This window comes from Chrysochloris asiatica, unplaced genomic scaffold (assembly GCF_000296735.1).
Source record: "Chrysochloris asiatica unplaced genomic scaffold, ChrAsi1.0 scaffold00140, whole genome shotgun sequence".
NCBI classification, from domain to species: Eukaryota; Metazoa; Chordata; class Mammalia; order Afrosoricida; family Chrysochloridae; genus Chrysochloris; species Chrysochloris asiatica.
Genome location: NW_006408658.1, coordinates 7,192,497 through 7,209,291, shown reverse-complemented (window position 1 = coordinate 7,209,291; position 16,795 = coordinate 7,192,497). Strand labels below are relative to the sequence as shown.

The 16,795-nt window shown below is 43.7% G+C and overlaps 1 protein-coding gene across 3 annotated transcripts in view; it reads left to right on the top strand.

Moving 5' to 3' along the window:
* Window positions 1–16,795, top strand: part of CLPB (ClpB caseinolytic peptidase B homolog (E. coli)) — a 208,692-nt gene that overhangs the window by 21,723 nt on the left and 170,174 nt on the right. Inside the window, exon 3 of one of the 3 annotated variants that reach the window (XM_006870265.1) lies at window positions 15,560–15,646. The exons of 1 other annotated variant lie outside the window; for it this stretch is intronic. In XM_006870265.1, the coding sequence (XP_006870327.1) occupies window positions 15,560–15,646 (87 nt within the window). The remainder of the gene's footprint in view (window positions 1–15,559; window positions 15,647–16,795) is intronic. One more of the 3 variants, XM_006870267.1, reaches the window with a different exon arrangement.

Below are 16,795 nucleotides of genomic sequence, written 5' to 3'. Positions count from 1 at the left end.
GCAGCTTGGGAGAAAGACTTTCTGGTAATGCACCATAAAGGAGCCCTAATACGGCACTGGTTAAATGTCTAACTGCTAACTGTAAGATCAGCACCACCAGCCAATCCATGTTAAAAAGATGTGGCTGTATGTTTCTGTAAAGATTACAGCCTTGGAAACCCTCTAGGGCAGTGCTACTCTGTCTTGTAGATCACTGAGTCAGAATTGACTCAACAGCAAGAGGTTTTTGTATATTTGTATGTGTAGGTGTTTTGTTTTTTAGAGTAACGTAAGCAACCCTATACAGGATTGCTGTGATTCAAAACTGAGTCAATGGCACTTCACAACCACAAAGAAAAGGCATTAAAGGTACTTTATAATTAGTAGAAAGGTAATCTATATTGTGATGAATTCTGAAGTGACATGTCTAAGCACCTAGCATGGTCCTTGACACATGATAAGCTGTCCTTATGTGCTAGCTTCCTTTATAATTCCACCCTCTTGGGTGCCAGCTCTGCCCTCTAGGACTACATAGAACCCACATCTTCCCCTTTGTCGGTTGCTACTGTTGTTATTAAGTGCTGTTGAGTTGGTTCTGATTCATAGTGACCCTTTATAGGGTTTCGAGAGGCAGCTGGTGGATTTGAACTGCCAACCTTGCAATTAGTAGTCCAGTGCTTATCCTACAGTGCCAGACATTTAGATATTAGGAGGCAGAGCTCCAAGCTAAATGAGTCCTAGTTCTCTAAACTATGGTTTCAAGTGTCCTCTGTATCCTAGTAGTTTTCTAATGAAATGCCCCCTCTGATTTCTAGTATTGTTAAGTGCCGTTGAGTCAGTTTCTACTCATAGCCACCCCCTTATAGTGTTTCCAGGGAGCAGCTGGTGGGTTTGAACTACTGACCTTATGGTTCACCGTTAAGTGTTGATCCTACACCACCACCCCAGGAGTGTGGTGTGACCATTATTTTGAAGAGAGGGCAGTTAACCCTCTTTGTTAGAGGTGTTATGCTTTTGTTATTATGGCGTAGGTTTGTGTTCACTTCTTGGCAGCAGCATTATACTCCTAGTTTGTTAAACTTACAGTCAGCACAACCTCCTGAGAACCAGGACTTCCTGATATTTTAAAATTAGGGTTGTTTTAACCTAAAAGCAATTCCATTAAAGCACTGTATTGCCATGTGAATGAGAAAGTAGTGGGTGGTAATGATATGGAGACTACCATGAAAAAGAAGATGGATGGTTTGGGCTTTTCTCATCCTGAGACTAGGTGAAGAGTGGCTCACCTAAGGGAGAAAGTTCTGGAAAGCAGAACAGAGCAGAAAGTATCTCCGTCCTTCAGACAACCTCCTTCCCACTTCAGCCTTATCTTTCTTTATCATGTTCTGTTGACTGTTGGTTCCATCAGATGCTTATTGTGTGCTGGCCCCATGCTAAATGCTGTGGGAAAGAAGGAAAGAAGCAGGTGGGATGTGTGTACTGAAAGGCAGTGGGGTTCAATAAAGCATGGGCTCCAGTCCCAATGCCGCCACTTGCTGGCTGTGCAATATTAAACAAGTATGTTAACCTCTGGAAGCCTCAGGTTCCTTCTTTAATCACAGGATAAATGCATAAGGAGGCACCAGTCCCTGGAGAAGGACATCATGCTAGGTAAAGTAGAAGGTCAGCGAAAAATAGGAAGATCCCTAAGGAGAAATTGCCACAGTGGCAACAGCAATGGGCTCAAGGGTAACAATTGTGAGGATGGCACAGGACTGGGCTGTGTTTCGTTCTGTTATTTATAAGGTCACTATGAGCCAGAACCGACTCAACACCACCTAACAATAACAACAATTAAATTGATCAGTGAGTTCGCAAATGAAATAATCAATAGTATATGCCAGGGCTTGATACATAGCAGACTGTTCATGAAATGTGAGCTCTTTTGAAGCCTGCTGTTCAAGAGCTTTGCAAGGCATGAAGAGCAAAGTTTCACTGACTGTAGAAACATTTCTGAGCACCTGTGATATTTAAACCATTTCTTTGTCTACTTACTTGTTCCACTTCCCCACCTCCAGTGATGAGTGGAAGCTCCTTGTGAACACAGCTCATGTCTGATGTCCCTCAGCCCTCAGTCTCCAGCACAGAGCCTGGCATGGAGAAGTTAACTTAAGTTTTGTTGTCAGACTGACTCTGAATGAAGGTCAACTCTTTACCCTGACCCCTCTGGGGGGCCAAGTATTGTTGTTTTGCATAGTCCATTCTTTACTGAGAAAATTTCCTGGGGTTTGGAATTTGGCAGTGATGTTTAAAGCGCTAGTTCTGTTTGAAAAGTTTGAACCATTTCTGGGTCTCCCTGCATTCTAGCAAGGAGCCAGTTGCCCAGTTGCCCTCTGCAGCAACCTCCAGTCTTGCTATGGTGCCAGTAGGTGGCGCCCATGGCCCTTTCCCACACCTCAGCTGCCTGGACAGGCCTTCCCTTTTCACTGAGTCACCAAGGCAGGCACTGACTCTGGGACATCCCATATAACCCTAGGCAGAGAGTGGTCCCAACTGGCTTTGTATTGTTGTTTTGTGTTTTATTCAGTCCCAGCCACAGCACACACTGCCTGGGGAAGCAGAGATGTTTCCCATAGAGGATCCCAGGACATAATTAGGGCATTCTGGGATTCTGTGCTTCTTTGCATCCTTTCTGGCACAGCTCATGCCTCTGCCTCCAGGAAGTGGTTCTTGTGGTTCTGTCACTATGACCTACAAGCCCATGGCCCCTTCCTCCAGCGACCTTGCCTGTATTTTAGCTGTTTGCCCATGTGTAACTGTCCAGTGAACTCCTTGAAGACAAGGATACTGCAGAAGCCATCAGTGCACCATCGGAACTCTGCTCAGTGTTCCTCAAGGGAAGTGTCTGGAATGAGTGGGTGTATAATAGGAAATGGTACCTCAAAAAACTGTCGTTCAAATTAAAGGGTAGTCTACAAACAACTAGTTGTACTCTTTAAAAGTACCAACCTCATGAAAATCAAAGAAAGGTGAAGGAACTGTTCTAAATGAAAGGAAACCAAAAACCCATGCATTGCTTGGTCATGACTTGTAGCTTGGATCTCAGGGGGTACAAATTGCTATAAAGGCTGTCATTAGGATAATTGAAGAAATTTTAATAAGAGCTATATACTAGATGACTTGTGTGGCGCTGTAGGATAAGCACTGGACTGTGAACCTCAAGGTCAGCAGTTCAAACCTACCAGCTCCTCCTCAGAAACCTATACAGGGTCACTCTGAGTTGGAACCAACTCAATGGCCCTTAACAACAACAACAACGTATATTAGATGGAGTCTTTGTGTCACGCTGTAGGATAAGCATTTATTGCTAGCCACAAGGTCTGTGGTTCAAATCCACCAGCCACTCCTTGGAAAGCCTGTACAGCGTAGCCATGAGTCGGAATCAACTTGCCGGCATTCAGCAACAACAACAAATAACATCTATTAGATAAAAATATCATATCAATATTAAATAACCTGACTTTGAAAATTATTTAATGGTTATGTAAGAAAATGCCCTTGTACTAGGAAACATGCTAACGTATTTGTGACAAAAGAGGCAGGATATTTGAAACTAATTTCAGGTTGTTCTGGGAAAATACTGAGAGAAAAGGAAGCAAATGAAGTGAAATGTAAAGAGAACCTGAGTGAACTTTTTAATACTATTTTTGTAACTGCTCTGTAATTTTGAAATTATTTTAAAATAAAGTTTTTAAAAATAATAATCTATGCACCAGGATACCTTATTAATGCATGCTAAATTCCTTACTAGAAACTGTAAGAGAGATGGGACAAAGAATGGTGATACCAGCATTGGACTTTATTCAATTTAATCCAGCAAGTATTCATTGAACTCCACTGTGCGCCCTTGAACTGTGGTAATATTAGCAATTAACACTTGGAAGATTTCAATACTTTCCTGTACATTGTCTCCCCTATGGTCATCTTTGCTTCCCTGTTACAGAGGTCTAACTGGTAAGGTAAGATGACTGAGGTTCTAAGCACTGACTTGCCACCACTTGGAAGAGATAGGTACAGGCTTATATCCAGGTCAGTCTATTTCAAAGGTGATGTTTTCTGAGTCTCCTGGTATGGCTCTGTGGGTTAATGCACCAGACTGCAAAGCCGTTTGAACTGCAAGGTCGGTGGTTCAAGCTCACCAGCTGCTCCTTGGAAACCCTATCAGGGTTGTTATGGGTAGGGATCGACTCAACAGCACTTAACAACAACATAGCAATATGTAGGAGCTCTGGTGACGTAGTGGTTACGAGTCGGGCTGCTAACCTTAAGATCAGCAGTTCAAAACTAGTAGCCGTTCCACAGGAGAAAGATGAGGCTTTCTGCTCCCGTGAAGATTTACTGCCTTGGAAACCCCTATGCAGGGTCTCTATGAGTCAGAATGGCACACCACCACCACCATGTCAATATGTATAAAAGGTCAAACCAGTTGAGCAATACAGATCTCTCCTCAGTTTCAGTCATTAAAAGACTTTGTGTGACTGTCTTTATGATGAAAAGCTGGGACAAGTACATGAAAACTTGAAAATGTTTTTTCAATCAGTTTGTGGAAATAATAGCAAGACTAGTTTTATTGTTGCATTGTAGATTCTTCATGAAAGTAAAAAGGTTTACGTTGAAAAAAAAAAAAAAAAAAAAAACAACTTTGTGTGATGGGAAGTGATTAGCTATGAGGCACACAGACATTGACACAGTGTGCCCTGCCTTCTCTAGTGTAGGTGCTGCGTAAATGCCAGTCTCTCTTCTTCCTCACTGTTCAGGCATGACTGAGTCCTGACATGGACTTTTCATCCTAAAAGTGAGAGCATCTGATGAACCTTCTAGAGGAAGGATCACAAGCTGGACCTTGGAGGTTACTCAGTTCAAGTTGTTTTTAAGTACCATTGACTCATGGTGACCCTGTGTAGGGTTTCCGAGGAGTGGCTAGTGGACCAAACCACTGACCTTGCAGTTAGCAGTCCAGTGTTTATCCTGCAGTGCCACACCAGGATCCCTCAGTTCCAGTAGGAAATGCAAAAGATCCCACAGCAGCTAGTGTTCATGGAGTTTAGAGACCAGAACCCTCGCCTGAAGCCTGCTGGCCCAGGATAGGATCTGAGAGTAGCCCTTCCTCCATCCCCCACTCCCAGCTCTGGCAGCCTGGGTAGATAAGGCGCAGATGGAAGCTGTGTGTGGATTCTAGCCCCAGGCACCTTGCCTCTGCTTCTGACAGCCTGGCCTGGTGCTGTTATTACTGTAAACAGGGCCTTCTGCAAGTCTCCAGCCAGGGCCCCATTGCCCAGATAGTGATCATGATTGGGTCTGCATGGCTCACTGCTTCCAGGCCTCTGATGCAGGTGGGACAGGACTCCCACCCTTGGCTTCCCTCCCCAGCTGCAGCTGAGGGCCTGTTCATATGAAGGATCCGGAAATCAGTTGGAACAATGCACGATTGAAGTTCAGTGGCCGCTTTGTATTGATTGGTCATAAAAAAGGGGGGGGTGGGGAGATCAAGTGACCCCTTCCTCCTCTGTGTAAGAGAGCTGGTTTGCCAGACAACTCAGACAGCAAGCCAACTGTCTTTGAAAGTCTTGCTGAATGCTCCTTTTGCTAGGAATCCATTTCTCAGCATGGACTTTGGCACTACACATACGTATTTACAATCATAAGATTTAAAAATTATTAGGGACTGAGAAACCATTTTATTCCCTTATTTTACTGCAGAGAAAGTAAAGCCCAGAGTGAGGGAGAGATTTATCTAGAGTCACACAGTTCATTACTGATAAGGCTATGAGTAGAGTCCATGACTTCCAGCTCTCAGAACTGCGTCTACATTGTCTTAGCCCTGAGACTGTGAAGCCACATCCCACCCTCCCACGTATACACAGGCACCTAATTTCTCTGAAAAAGGCATGATATGAAACAGGTAGCTTCTAAAGCAGGTTGGAAGTATAGGTGTCTTTGTTAAGTGCCGCCGAGTTGGTTCCGAAACATTGTGACCCTGTAAAGGATTTCTGAGGAGCAGCTGCTAAAGTTTGAATCATAGACCTTGGGCACCTAGTGAGAGATTTATATATCTAAATGTCATAAACATCATTCAGACCCTGAGACCCTGTGTGCCAGCCTTTGTGCCAGGCACCAGGACTGAAGACATGAAGACACCTGGCTTCTAGAGGAACACAGTGACTGTTGGGATATTAGACAACTCAACAGTGTAACATGGCATATCAAACAGTCTAACACAGGTGAGCATTGGGATTGTGATACTATCAAGGCTGTCTTAGGGAAGGCTCCTCAGAGGAAGAAAGTGTAGAATATTTTATTTTCTAAGAAAGTTTTTTTTTTCCTCTTACCTTTTTATTGTGAATTGAGTGAATATTTACAGAGCAGATCATCAGTTTTACTATATTCAACAGATCGCGTACTTTGTTTCATTACAGTGATTGCAATCTGCTCCATGTACCATCAGTTAACAGTACTTACCTCTATTTACTTTAACTCTTGCACTCTTCCCTGTGACTCTGCCTCCTTCATCTTTCCTCTACCTACCTCCCTTTTTTTGCATATTATATATGTTAGGTATATGTTATACAACCTTCCCTAAATCCCAAATTAACTTGTGTTTATTCTCTCTAGCAGTGAATAATTTCCCCTTCCCTCCCACCACTGGTCACCATCTTAGAATGTTTCTTTTAGCAAGAAAACCATTTTTTGAGAAACTGGGTCTTTTTAAAATAGTATGTATTGTATATGTGTATGTGTGCACACATGTATATTTATATAAAACTTCAACAGTACTGAAGCAGTCACAATAAAAAGTGAAAATGTCACTCCCTAATCACCCCTCCCCAGAGATAATCACTGGTATCTGTTTGGTCTATACACACTCCTGCATCCCTGATGAATGGAGTTAACTTTGTTTTCCCCTTTGACTTTTTACTCACCTGTGGTAATCTCAGTTCTGGAACTTTGTTCTTGTTGTTAAATGTCATTGAGTCGGTTCTGATCCATAGCGATCCAGTATAGGGTTTCCAAGGAGCAGCTAGTAAGCTTGAACCGCTGACCTTGCAGTTGAAACTGACTATGCAGTCCAGCGCATTAACCCACAGCGCCACAGTTTTGGTACTAGGAATCCTTATTTTACCACTGCCCTTGCCTGGAGATTTGAACCTGTTCATCATTTATCTATCAAGAGATAAGTTCAAATGTTTAATTATCACTCAATATTTTGCCTGCACCTTTCCTGTTGTTGTTGTTGTTGTTCAGTGCTGTTGAAATGGTTTCAACTTATAGCGACCCTGTATAGGGTTTCTAAGGAGCAACTGGTAAATTTGAATCACTGACCTTAGGGTTCAAACCAACCTTATGGTCCAGTGCATTATCCTGCAGTGCCACACCTAATTTATTCACTTATTTAAAATGGAGTAAACACGAATTAGAAAATAACAATAATGGCAGCATAGGCGCTCCTTGGAGTCCTGGTATGGTACTGTAGGGATAAGCACTGGACTGCTAACCTTAAGATTGGTGGTTTAAACCCACTAACGGCTCCTTGGAAACCCCATACTGGGTGACTATGACTCAGAAGTGACTTGACAGTCAGTATTCAACAACAGACTTTTCTTTACATACAGTGCTTTATTGCATACCAAGTATTGTCACCTCTTTTGTTTCATTATCGCATGCCAACACACTATGCTATATATATAGTTGGACTAGTAGAGCCCTCTTCTTTTTAACATATGGGAACAGGCTCAAAGAATAGGAGGGAACTCAGTGAGGAGTCCTGGTGTGGCGCTCTGGGCTAATGCATCAGACTGCAAAGTCGGTTGAACTGCAAGGTCAGTGGTTCAAGCTCACCAGTTACTCTTTGGAAACCCTATACAGGGTCGCTATGGGTCGGAATTGACTCGATGGCACGTAACAACAACAACAACAGTGAGATTCAGAGTGGCTAAGTCAATTACTCATCCTGGGCTACTCATCCAGTAAGTGGCAGAGCCTAGATTTGAACCAAGAGCTTTCTGGCTTATTCACTTGTCCCAATGCTACTGCCTCCTGAGAGTTGTGTAACAACTGAGATTCAACTCTTGTCTTGTAGAGTGGTCTCCTCTCTATCAACTACCCCGGGCTACCTCCCCAATTCACATCATCCACCACTGGCCTGCCAAGTGGGAGATGTAGTTCATTAGGGAAGGGAGTCTAGAGTGAGCTCAGAAAGGCCAGCCCCAAACACGACGGGCTGCTCGGCCTGAGTGGCAGCACACATTAAGCATTCCACTCATCATCTCAGGGATGATGGAATCCTAACCTTTTCAGAGACACCGTGCTCTGCCACAAGCATTGCTCTTTTTAAGAGAGATTAATTCACTTGCCGCATTTTGTCCATTGGTGTAAATCACAGGAGAGAGCAAGGGTGGCTTTCTCAGGCCTCAGAAGCCTTTTCAGCCACTCTCAGCAGGCAAGCTGCCCGCCCAGCTGGCCCAGGACTTTGAAATGACTGCCCGCTGGGCATTCACTTGCAAAGCAACAAAATGAACTGGGGGAAACCTGGTTTGTGAAATCTTAACTTCTTGGGCTACTTTGCCACAGAGGGGAAGTGGGGGAAGGGTCCACCCAGATGTGAAAGAGGAAAAGTTGTTTGTGGTTGGGTTTGTGGTGTATTTTAAGTTAGTTCTGCTCCTTCCTTCATTTACTAGGTCCACCAGTCCTTATGGAGCTATACTAGGTAGTATCTCTTTTCATCCTTACAACTGCCGTCCGCTGTAGGAATTACAAAACAAAACACTGCTGTTGAGTTGATTCCAACTCACAGCTGCTTTGTAGTATAGAATAGAACTGCCCCATAGGGTTTCCAAGGCTGTAATCGTTACTCAGTATTGGTGGTTCAAACCCACCAGCCACTCCTGGGAAACCCTATACAGGGTTGCTGTGAGTCGGAACTGACTCGATGGCATTTAACAACAATCTTTACAGAAGCAGACTGTCACATCTCTCTCCTACAGAGCAGCTGATGGGTCCTAGCTGCTGACCTTTTGATTAACAGCTAAGCGCTTAACCACTGTGTCACAGGACTTCTTCCAGTAGGTATTGGTATCCCCCATTTCACAGCTAGCAAGTGACAGAGCCTAAACCTGAACTCTGGCTTTTGGACTCTAGAGTCATCGCTTTTTCCCATTATACCTCAATCTTTAAACTGCAAAGAATGATGCTCAGGCAGGAACCTAGACAGGGCTTAAAAGCAGAAATCTCACAGAAGAACACCAAGATTTGCCTCTTAAGAATACCCCTCCGATTTTTTAGAGTCCTTTCCTCATGTTCAGTGTAGCTTCTCAAACCTCTGTGAAGCTGGCAGAAAATGATGATCCCTCGTGGGCCTATGAAGAGACTGAAGCTTGATGTAATGATACAACTTTCCTAGGGTGTTAGAAGTAGTAGATGGCGGAGCTAGGACTAGAACCCCTGTCCTCTGGAAAAGCCCTATGCAGAGAAACTCTACTCTTTCTATCACTGAGAGGATAGCAAGTTTAGAGATGACCCCCCCTCTCTTAGCAACCCCTCCTCATAAAAGATTCCTGCCTGGCTCAAGTCCTTAAAAACAAGGCACCCTCTCTGTGTCTCCTTCTTGGTAGCCAGCATGGAGCCTGGCACAGAGTGAGAGTGTGCACAGTTGTTGAATAAATGAATAAAGGGTGCCTACAGACTGCAAGGAGTCCTGGTGTGGCGCTGTAGGTTAATGCACCAGACTGCAAATCCGTTTGAACTGTAGGGCCGTCAGTTCAAGCTCACCAGTTGCTCCTCGGAAACCCTATACAGGGTCGCTATGGGTCGGAACCAACTCGACGGCACACAACAACAACAACAACAACAAGTGCTTGCTTGGCTTAATTATCCAGGCCATCCTGTGTGATCATGTCTTAGATCCTAGAAAGTGGTCAACCCGCCACTGCCAACTTGAAATCAGACACTGTTCATCACAGCAATGGAAATGGAGATAGGGTGGTAGGCAGAAACCACTGTGTATTGAATATCTACTATATGTCAGGCTCTGGGTTGGGATCTTGCTACAAATCAGAGATTAGCATCCTAATTTTCGGGGAGCACAATGGCTCCATACCATAAGCAGTGAACTGCAAATCACAAGGTCTGCGGTTTGAGCCTGCCTTTCTCCGCTCTGCAGGAGAAAGATGAGGCTTTCTGCTCATGAGAAGATTTAAAGCCTCGGAAACCATATACAGGGCCACTGTAGTGGGAACGGGCTTGATGGCACTTAAGAACAACAATCCTTATTTAGATGAGAAAGCAGACTCAGAGGATTTGCTCAAGGCAATCTAGGTCTTACTTACTCCATAACCCTCTATTAGTGCTTTTGTTTCTGTTATACTACACTGATTCCCTCAAAGGGCAGGTAGACAAAACAGCTCAGTCTTCTTCAGCCTGCCTCCAGAACAGTGCCACTTCCAGAATGTTCAGGCTTAGACAGGGGAGCATGGGTCGCTGACCACTGGAGGTATGAGTCATTTTGCCTCCACTGAGCTTTTTTTCATGGTGTCCTGATGGCATAGTGGGTTATGCATTGGGCTGCTAGCCACAAGGTCAGCAGTTCAAATCCATTGCTGCCACCCCACATGAGAATGGCTTTCTACTCCTTTAGAAATCCACAGCCTTGGAAACTACATAGTGTCACTATGAGTTGAAATCACCTTAATAGTAGTGGGTTTGGGCTTTGGAACTTCTCATAGAAGCCTTGGTGATACTGTAGAATACGCACACAAGGTCAGTAGTTTAAACCCACCAGCTGCTCCACAGAAGAACGATGAGGCTTTCTGCTTCCATAAAGATTTACAGTCTCGGAAACCCTGTATAGGGTCTCTCTGAGTCAGGACCAACTTGACAGCACGCTACCACCACCATATATATAGAGTGTGTGTTTTCTTTTGCATTTTTCTTGATAGAGTCATCAGCTCCAAAAGGACTTATACCCACTGCCTTGGCCTCCTAGCCTGGTATTTGAGGCCCAGGTGGCTGCTACTTACCTCAGCAGTTTTCTGTTTCTCTGCTACAAACTGTCACCCAGTTGGAACTGCTTGACTATCTCTGACTATACCCTGCTATTCTTGCCTGCGTCTGAATTTTATCCTGAACCTTGACTGGTGTGCTTTTCCTCTTGTTGTCTTAACCTTTTCCCGTTATCCAAGGCATAGTTCATGTCTTTTCCCTGAGAAACGGGGTCTTTGGTTGGTGTCAGCCCATCCTGATTTCACATTCCCTGTTTGTCTAGCCCTTCTGATCTAAAAACCAGAGAAGTAATCTCATCTGAGCAAGATGTCAGTCATGGTTATAAACTACTCCAGTCTCTGTGACTCTCCACTGCACCATATGGCCTGCTAACTTAGAACGGAGGTTTTGTGCTAAAAGCAACTTTTGTGTCTCAGAAAATTCATCCCCAGAATTCTAAGCCTTGGCTATAGAAAAAGAAAATTTAACAGTGTATGTGGTAAGAACCCCAGTTCCTTCACCATAAGAAATCTTCCTACCTAGAGTTGAGAGATGAGGGTTTTCCAATCTTGTTTCAACACTCTTTTCAATCACTCCAGACTTCTTCCAGGGCCTCAGATACCCCTATGCCTTTTTCACCTCTAGGTGAAGAGACTTTACCTCTGCTTGCAACACTCTTTCCCTTTCCTTGCCCCTTTTCATCATCCTTGGCTCATTCCCCTTTATCATAACATTCTCAGGGAGTAGGTTCCCTTGTTGTGCACTTCTGGTGCCCATTCATAGCACTCATCAGATGCATAATTGTGTGGTTGGTAGTCTGTCTCCCCACTGCCTCTGCACTGTAAAAGGCATGTAGACACCATGACTGAATAAATGAAGAAATACATGATGTGTCTCAGCATCCTCCCAAGTCTTAGTTACCCACTTATTTCAACAGCACAGAGATTTCATTTGACTTGGGTCAATGGAACGTTTACCACAGATTGTGGCAGAAGAATGGTGCAGGGACACAAATACAAGTGTCCAGACTCTGCCCAGTGCCCACTCTGCCAGAGACTAATGAAAAGCAGACAATTTCTCAGTCACAAACAGTTACCCAACAGTGCCCCAAAATACCCAAACCCCTGTCCTCATAAGCAGATCTTCCCTTGGTAAACCACTCAACTTTTGATCTCTCCCTTTCAGGCCTCTTACAGCACTTACGGAGTTCGGTTGTAGCACTGTAGGATACGCACTGGACTGCTAACGACAAGATAAGCAGTTCAAACCCACCAGCTGCTCCTTGGAAATCCTATACAAACAGGGTCACTATGAGTCAGAACTGACTCAACGGCACTTAGCAACAACATCAACAATACAGCACTTATGGTCAGAAACTACACATTATTGTAGCCTAGATTTCATGCTGTTCTGTATTGTCCCTCATTACTTCATGTCTGAGATCTAAATTGTGTATTTCCCCAAGTCACAGCCCATGTCTTCTTTCCTTAACCACTAACGGTATCTAGCATGTGACCAAGCACATATCATACTGATTTACGGAAATAAACTTAGTTTTTTATGTTACACGGAATCAGGTTTTATCTAGAGGAAGGATGGAGAAATGAGAGAGATTCAGGTTTTGGAGTCATTATTGACCTGGTTCCAATCACTATGTTGTTGTTGTTGTGTGCCGTGGAGTTGGTTCCGACTCATAGCGACCCTGTACAGGGTTTCCAAGGCTGTAAATCTCTACAGGAGTAGAAAGCCTCATCTTTCTCCCGCGGAACAGCTGGTAGTTTCAAACTGCTGACCCAATCACTATACTGCCCCTTAACTAGCTGTATGACCTTAACAAAGTCATATCTGTGCCTTTTTACCACATCCATGTAAAGAAGAGATTATTATCAGCTCCTAAAAGTTGTGTGCAGAGTAAATGAGATCAAATAGGTTAAGTGCCTAGGGCAGTCTGGTCTATAATAGGTACTTAGTAAGTGTTGAGTTCTGTTCCTCTCCTTCCATTTATCTGCTGCCTCATTGCAGGGTACGTTCCCAGGACACAGAATTCAGACTTCGACTGCTATACTTTAAGCCTTATGTTTGTTCATTTATTCAACAAACAATTATTGAGCTCCTATTATGTGCCTACAGCCACCCATATTCCCAGGCGGTCTTCCATCCAAGTACTAACCAGGCCTGACCCTGCTTAGCTTCCAAGATCAGATGAGATCAGGTGCATTCAGGGTGGTATGGCCGTAGAGTCCTGGTGTGGCACTGTGGGTTAATGCTCCAGATTGCAAAGCCATTTGAACTGCAAGGTTGGTGGTTCAAGCTCACCAGCTGCTCCTCGGAAACCCTATACAAGGTTGCTATGGGTCGGAACCGACTCGACAGCACTTAGCAACAACAACAACATTATGTGCCAGGCATTGGCATATAGATTTAAATAGAGTCATGGATTTTCCGAGGAGCCTAATAGAGGATTTCAAGCTACATTCAGACAAGAATGTGCAACGAATGATATCACTGCTGATGTCAGATGGATCTTGGCTGAAAGCAGAGAATACTAGAAAGATGTTTACCTGTGTTTTGTTGACTATGAAAAGTTTTCAACTGTATAGATCATGACAAGCTGTGGACAACAGTGCAGAGAATGAATATTCCAGAACACTTAATTGTGTTCATGAGTAACCTGTACATAAACCAGACCAGAACAGGGACATTGAATGGTTTAAAATCAGGAAAGGTGTGCCAGGTTTATATTCTTTCACCATACTTATTTAATCTGTAAGAAGAGCAAATAACCTGAGAAGCTGGATTATATTAACGTGGCATCAGGATTGGAGGAAAACTCATTAACAACCTGCAATATGCAGATGATACAACCTTGCTTGCTGAAAGAGAAGAGACTTAAAATACTTACTGATGAAGATCAAAGACCACAGCCTTAAACATGGGTTGCACCTCAGTGTAAAGAAAACAAAAATTCTCACAACTGAACCAATCAATAACATCATGATAAATGGAGAACAGATTGAGGTTGTCAAAGACTTCCTTTTGCTTGGACCCACCATCATTACTCATGGAAACAGCCATCACGAAATCAAATGACATATTTCACTAGGCAAATCTGCTGCGCAAGACCTCTTTAAAGTGCTCAAGAGCAAAGATGTCAGTTTGAGGACTAAAATGCACCTGACCCAAGCCATGGCATTTCCAATATCCTTGTATGCATGTGAAAGCTGGACAGTGAATAAGGAAGACTATAGAAGAATTGATGCATTTGAGTTATGGTATTGGAGAGAAATATTTAAGGTACCATGGACTGCAGAAGAACAAACAAATTTGTGTTGGAATAAGTACAACCAGAATGCTCCTTTAAAGCCAAGATGGCCAGACTTCGTCTCTTGTACTTTGGACATATTGTCAGGAGGAACCAGTCCCTGGAGAAGGACATCATGCTTGGTAAAGTGGAGGGTCAGTGAAAAAGAGGGAGATGGATAAACACAATGGCAGCTCAGCAGTTGTGAGGATGGCACAGGCTGGATGGTTTTTGGTTCTGTTGTACATAGGGTCACTATGGGTTGGAACTGACTTGCTGGAACCTAACAACAAAAACATTCTTTACATCTTTCCTTGAGTTAAAGGATTTCTAGTTTCCAAGCCATCAAAATACAGATAAACTTGGTGACTATGATTTATTTGTAAATTGGGAACTACCCTGATAAGAGATATTAGGTGTTCTGAGTCCTGGTGTGGTGCTGTGGGTTAATGCGTCAGACTGCAAAGCCGTTTGAACTGCAAGGTCGGAAGTTCAAGCTCATCAGCTGCTCCTCAGAAACCCTATACAGGGTTGCTATGGGTTGGAACCGACTTGATGGCACTTCACAACAACATACTAACCAGAGGATTTGATGAGTAAGGAATCTTTCTTAGCAGACAGTCCACAAGCTGGGACTGTATCACATAAGAGAAGGACTAGAATAAGCAAAGATGCAGAGAGAGCATTCTAGACCAAGAGAGTGTTGAATATCAGAGTATTAAGCTGCTCCTCGAAACCCTATACAGGGTTGCTATGGGTCGGAACCCACTCAACAGCACTTTACAGCAACAAGGTAGGGAAGATCATTCTTTTCTCAGAAGGGTGGGAGAACATCAGAGGCCGACTCGTTTAAAGAAGGAATGAGGTGGGAAGACCCTTGGGTCCTACAAAAGTGGCCAGAGAGCTGGGATGGGGGATTTAGTTCTCAAAGGCCTTTACTACTTCCAGACTCATCCAGCCTCCCTGGTTAGTGACTGTCATTTCTTCTGTGGTTCTTTCTGCTTTTTACATGGTCAACCCATAACCAAAGACCAGACCCATTGCCATTGAGTCATTTTCAACTCATGGTGACCCTATAAGACAGAATAGGACGGCCCCCAGGGAGTTTCTAAGTCTGTAGTCTTTACAGAGGCAGATTGCTACATCTTTCTCTCACTAAGTGTTTGAGGGGTTCAAACCATTTTGATTAGCAGCCAATCACTTAACCACTGTGCTAGGTCTCCTTTTATGGTGAGCCACGCACTGAAAATATTTCTTTCTTTTTAGGCTGTTGTCAGAAGGTGCAGATGTCAATGCAAGGCACAAACTTGGTTGGACGGCTCTCATGGTGGCAGCCATCAGCCGAAATGACAGGTAAGCAATTGTTTTCCACTAAGGGCTCCCTTAGTCAGATATCCACATGAACCCTCTCCTGCCTTTGTATGCCCACCCCTGCCCTTTGGTGTCTTTATCAGAGACAGGGAAATGAACTCAACCTAATGTACTAGATTATACCTGGTACTCTGGTAGCGTAGTGGTTACGAATCGGGCTGCAAACCTTAAGGTCAGCAGTTCGAAACTACCAGCTGTTCCACGGGAGAATGATGAGGCTTTCTGCTCCCGTAAAGATGTACAGCCTCAGAAACCCTGTGCAGGGTTGCTATGAGTCGGAACTGACTCCACAGCACATAACAACAACATCAACAACAACAATGGAATGTATAGATGTGGAGAGGAAAAGATTGTCCTTGGATACTAACTCTATCACTCATTGACTTTGTGACTTTAGGCAAGTCTTGCATTATTGTGGCAACTGTGTGTTTGAGAGCCTGTTGTAAATGATGAAGTGTGCATGGTGAATTGTCATCATCATTTTTGTTATCTACCAACTATCCTGGTGTGACGCTGTAGGATAAGCTCTGGACTGCCAGCTGCAAGGTCAGCAGTTCAGACCCACCAGCCTCTCTTGGAAACCCTATACAAGGTCTCTATGAGTCGGAACTTATTTGATGGCAACAACTACCATCCATCCATGTTGAGCAATCTGCAGTCACTGCCCTTAGTGACACTGGCAGTGTCTGTGAAGCTTCTGCCAATGGAAACAGGACGATAGAGGAAACCAGAGGTGTTCTAGCTGTGATTGTACAAAAAAAAAAAAAAAATTGATTAAATAATTGATTCTTTCTCCTATTTAACGAAGCAAACTTTGGAAACTTATAATAGCCAGCCACTGAAATTAATAGTTGGAGACAATAATTTTAATCATCTCTTCAAGCAGATCTCTTTATCTGCCAGTAATAGCCACCTTTGGAAATGTCATATATGTGATGGATATCAAAGAAACTTGGATTTTATAATACAGTGGGACTGTCTGCCTCAGACTGATTGAGACGCTTGGGTGAACTTGAGATGCGTCTCTTGCAGATAGCATATTGAAGGATCTTGTTTTCTTATCCATTCTGCCACCCTCCGTCTCTTAACAGGTGCATTCAATCCATTTACGTTCATAGTGATTATCGATAG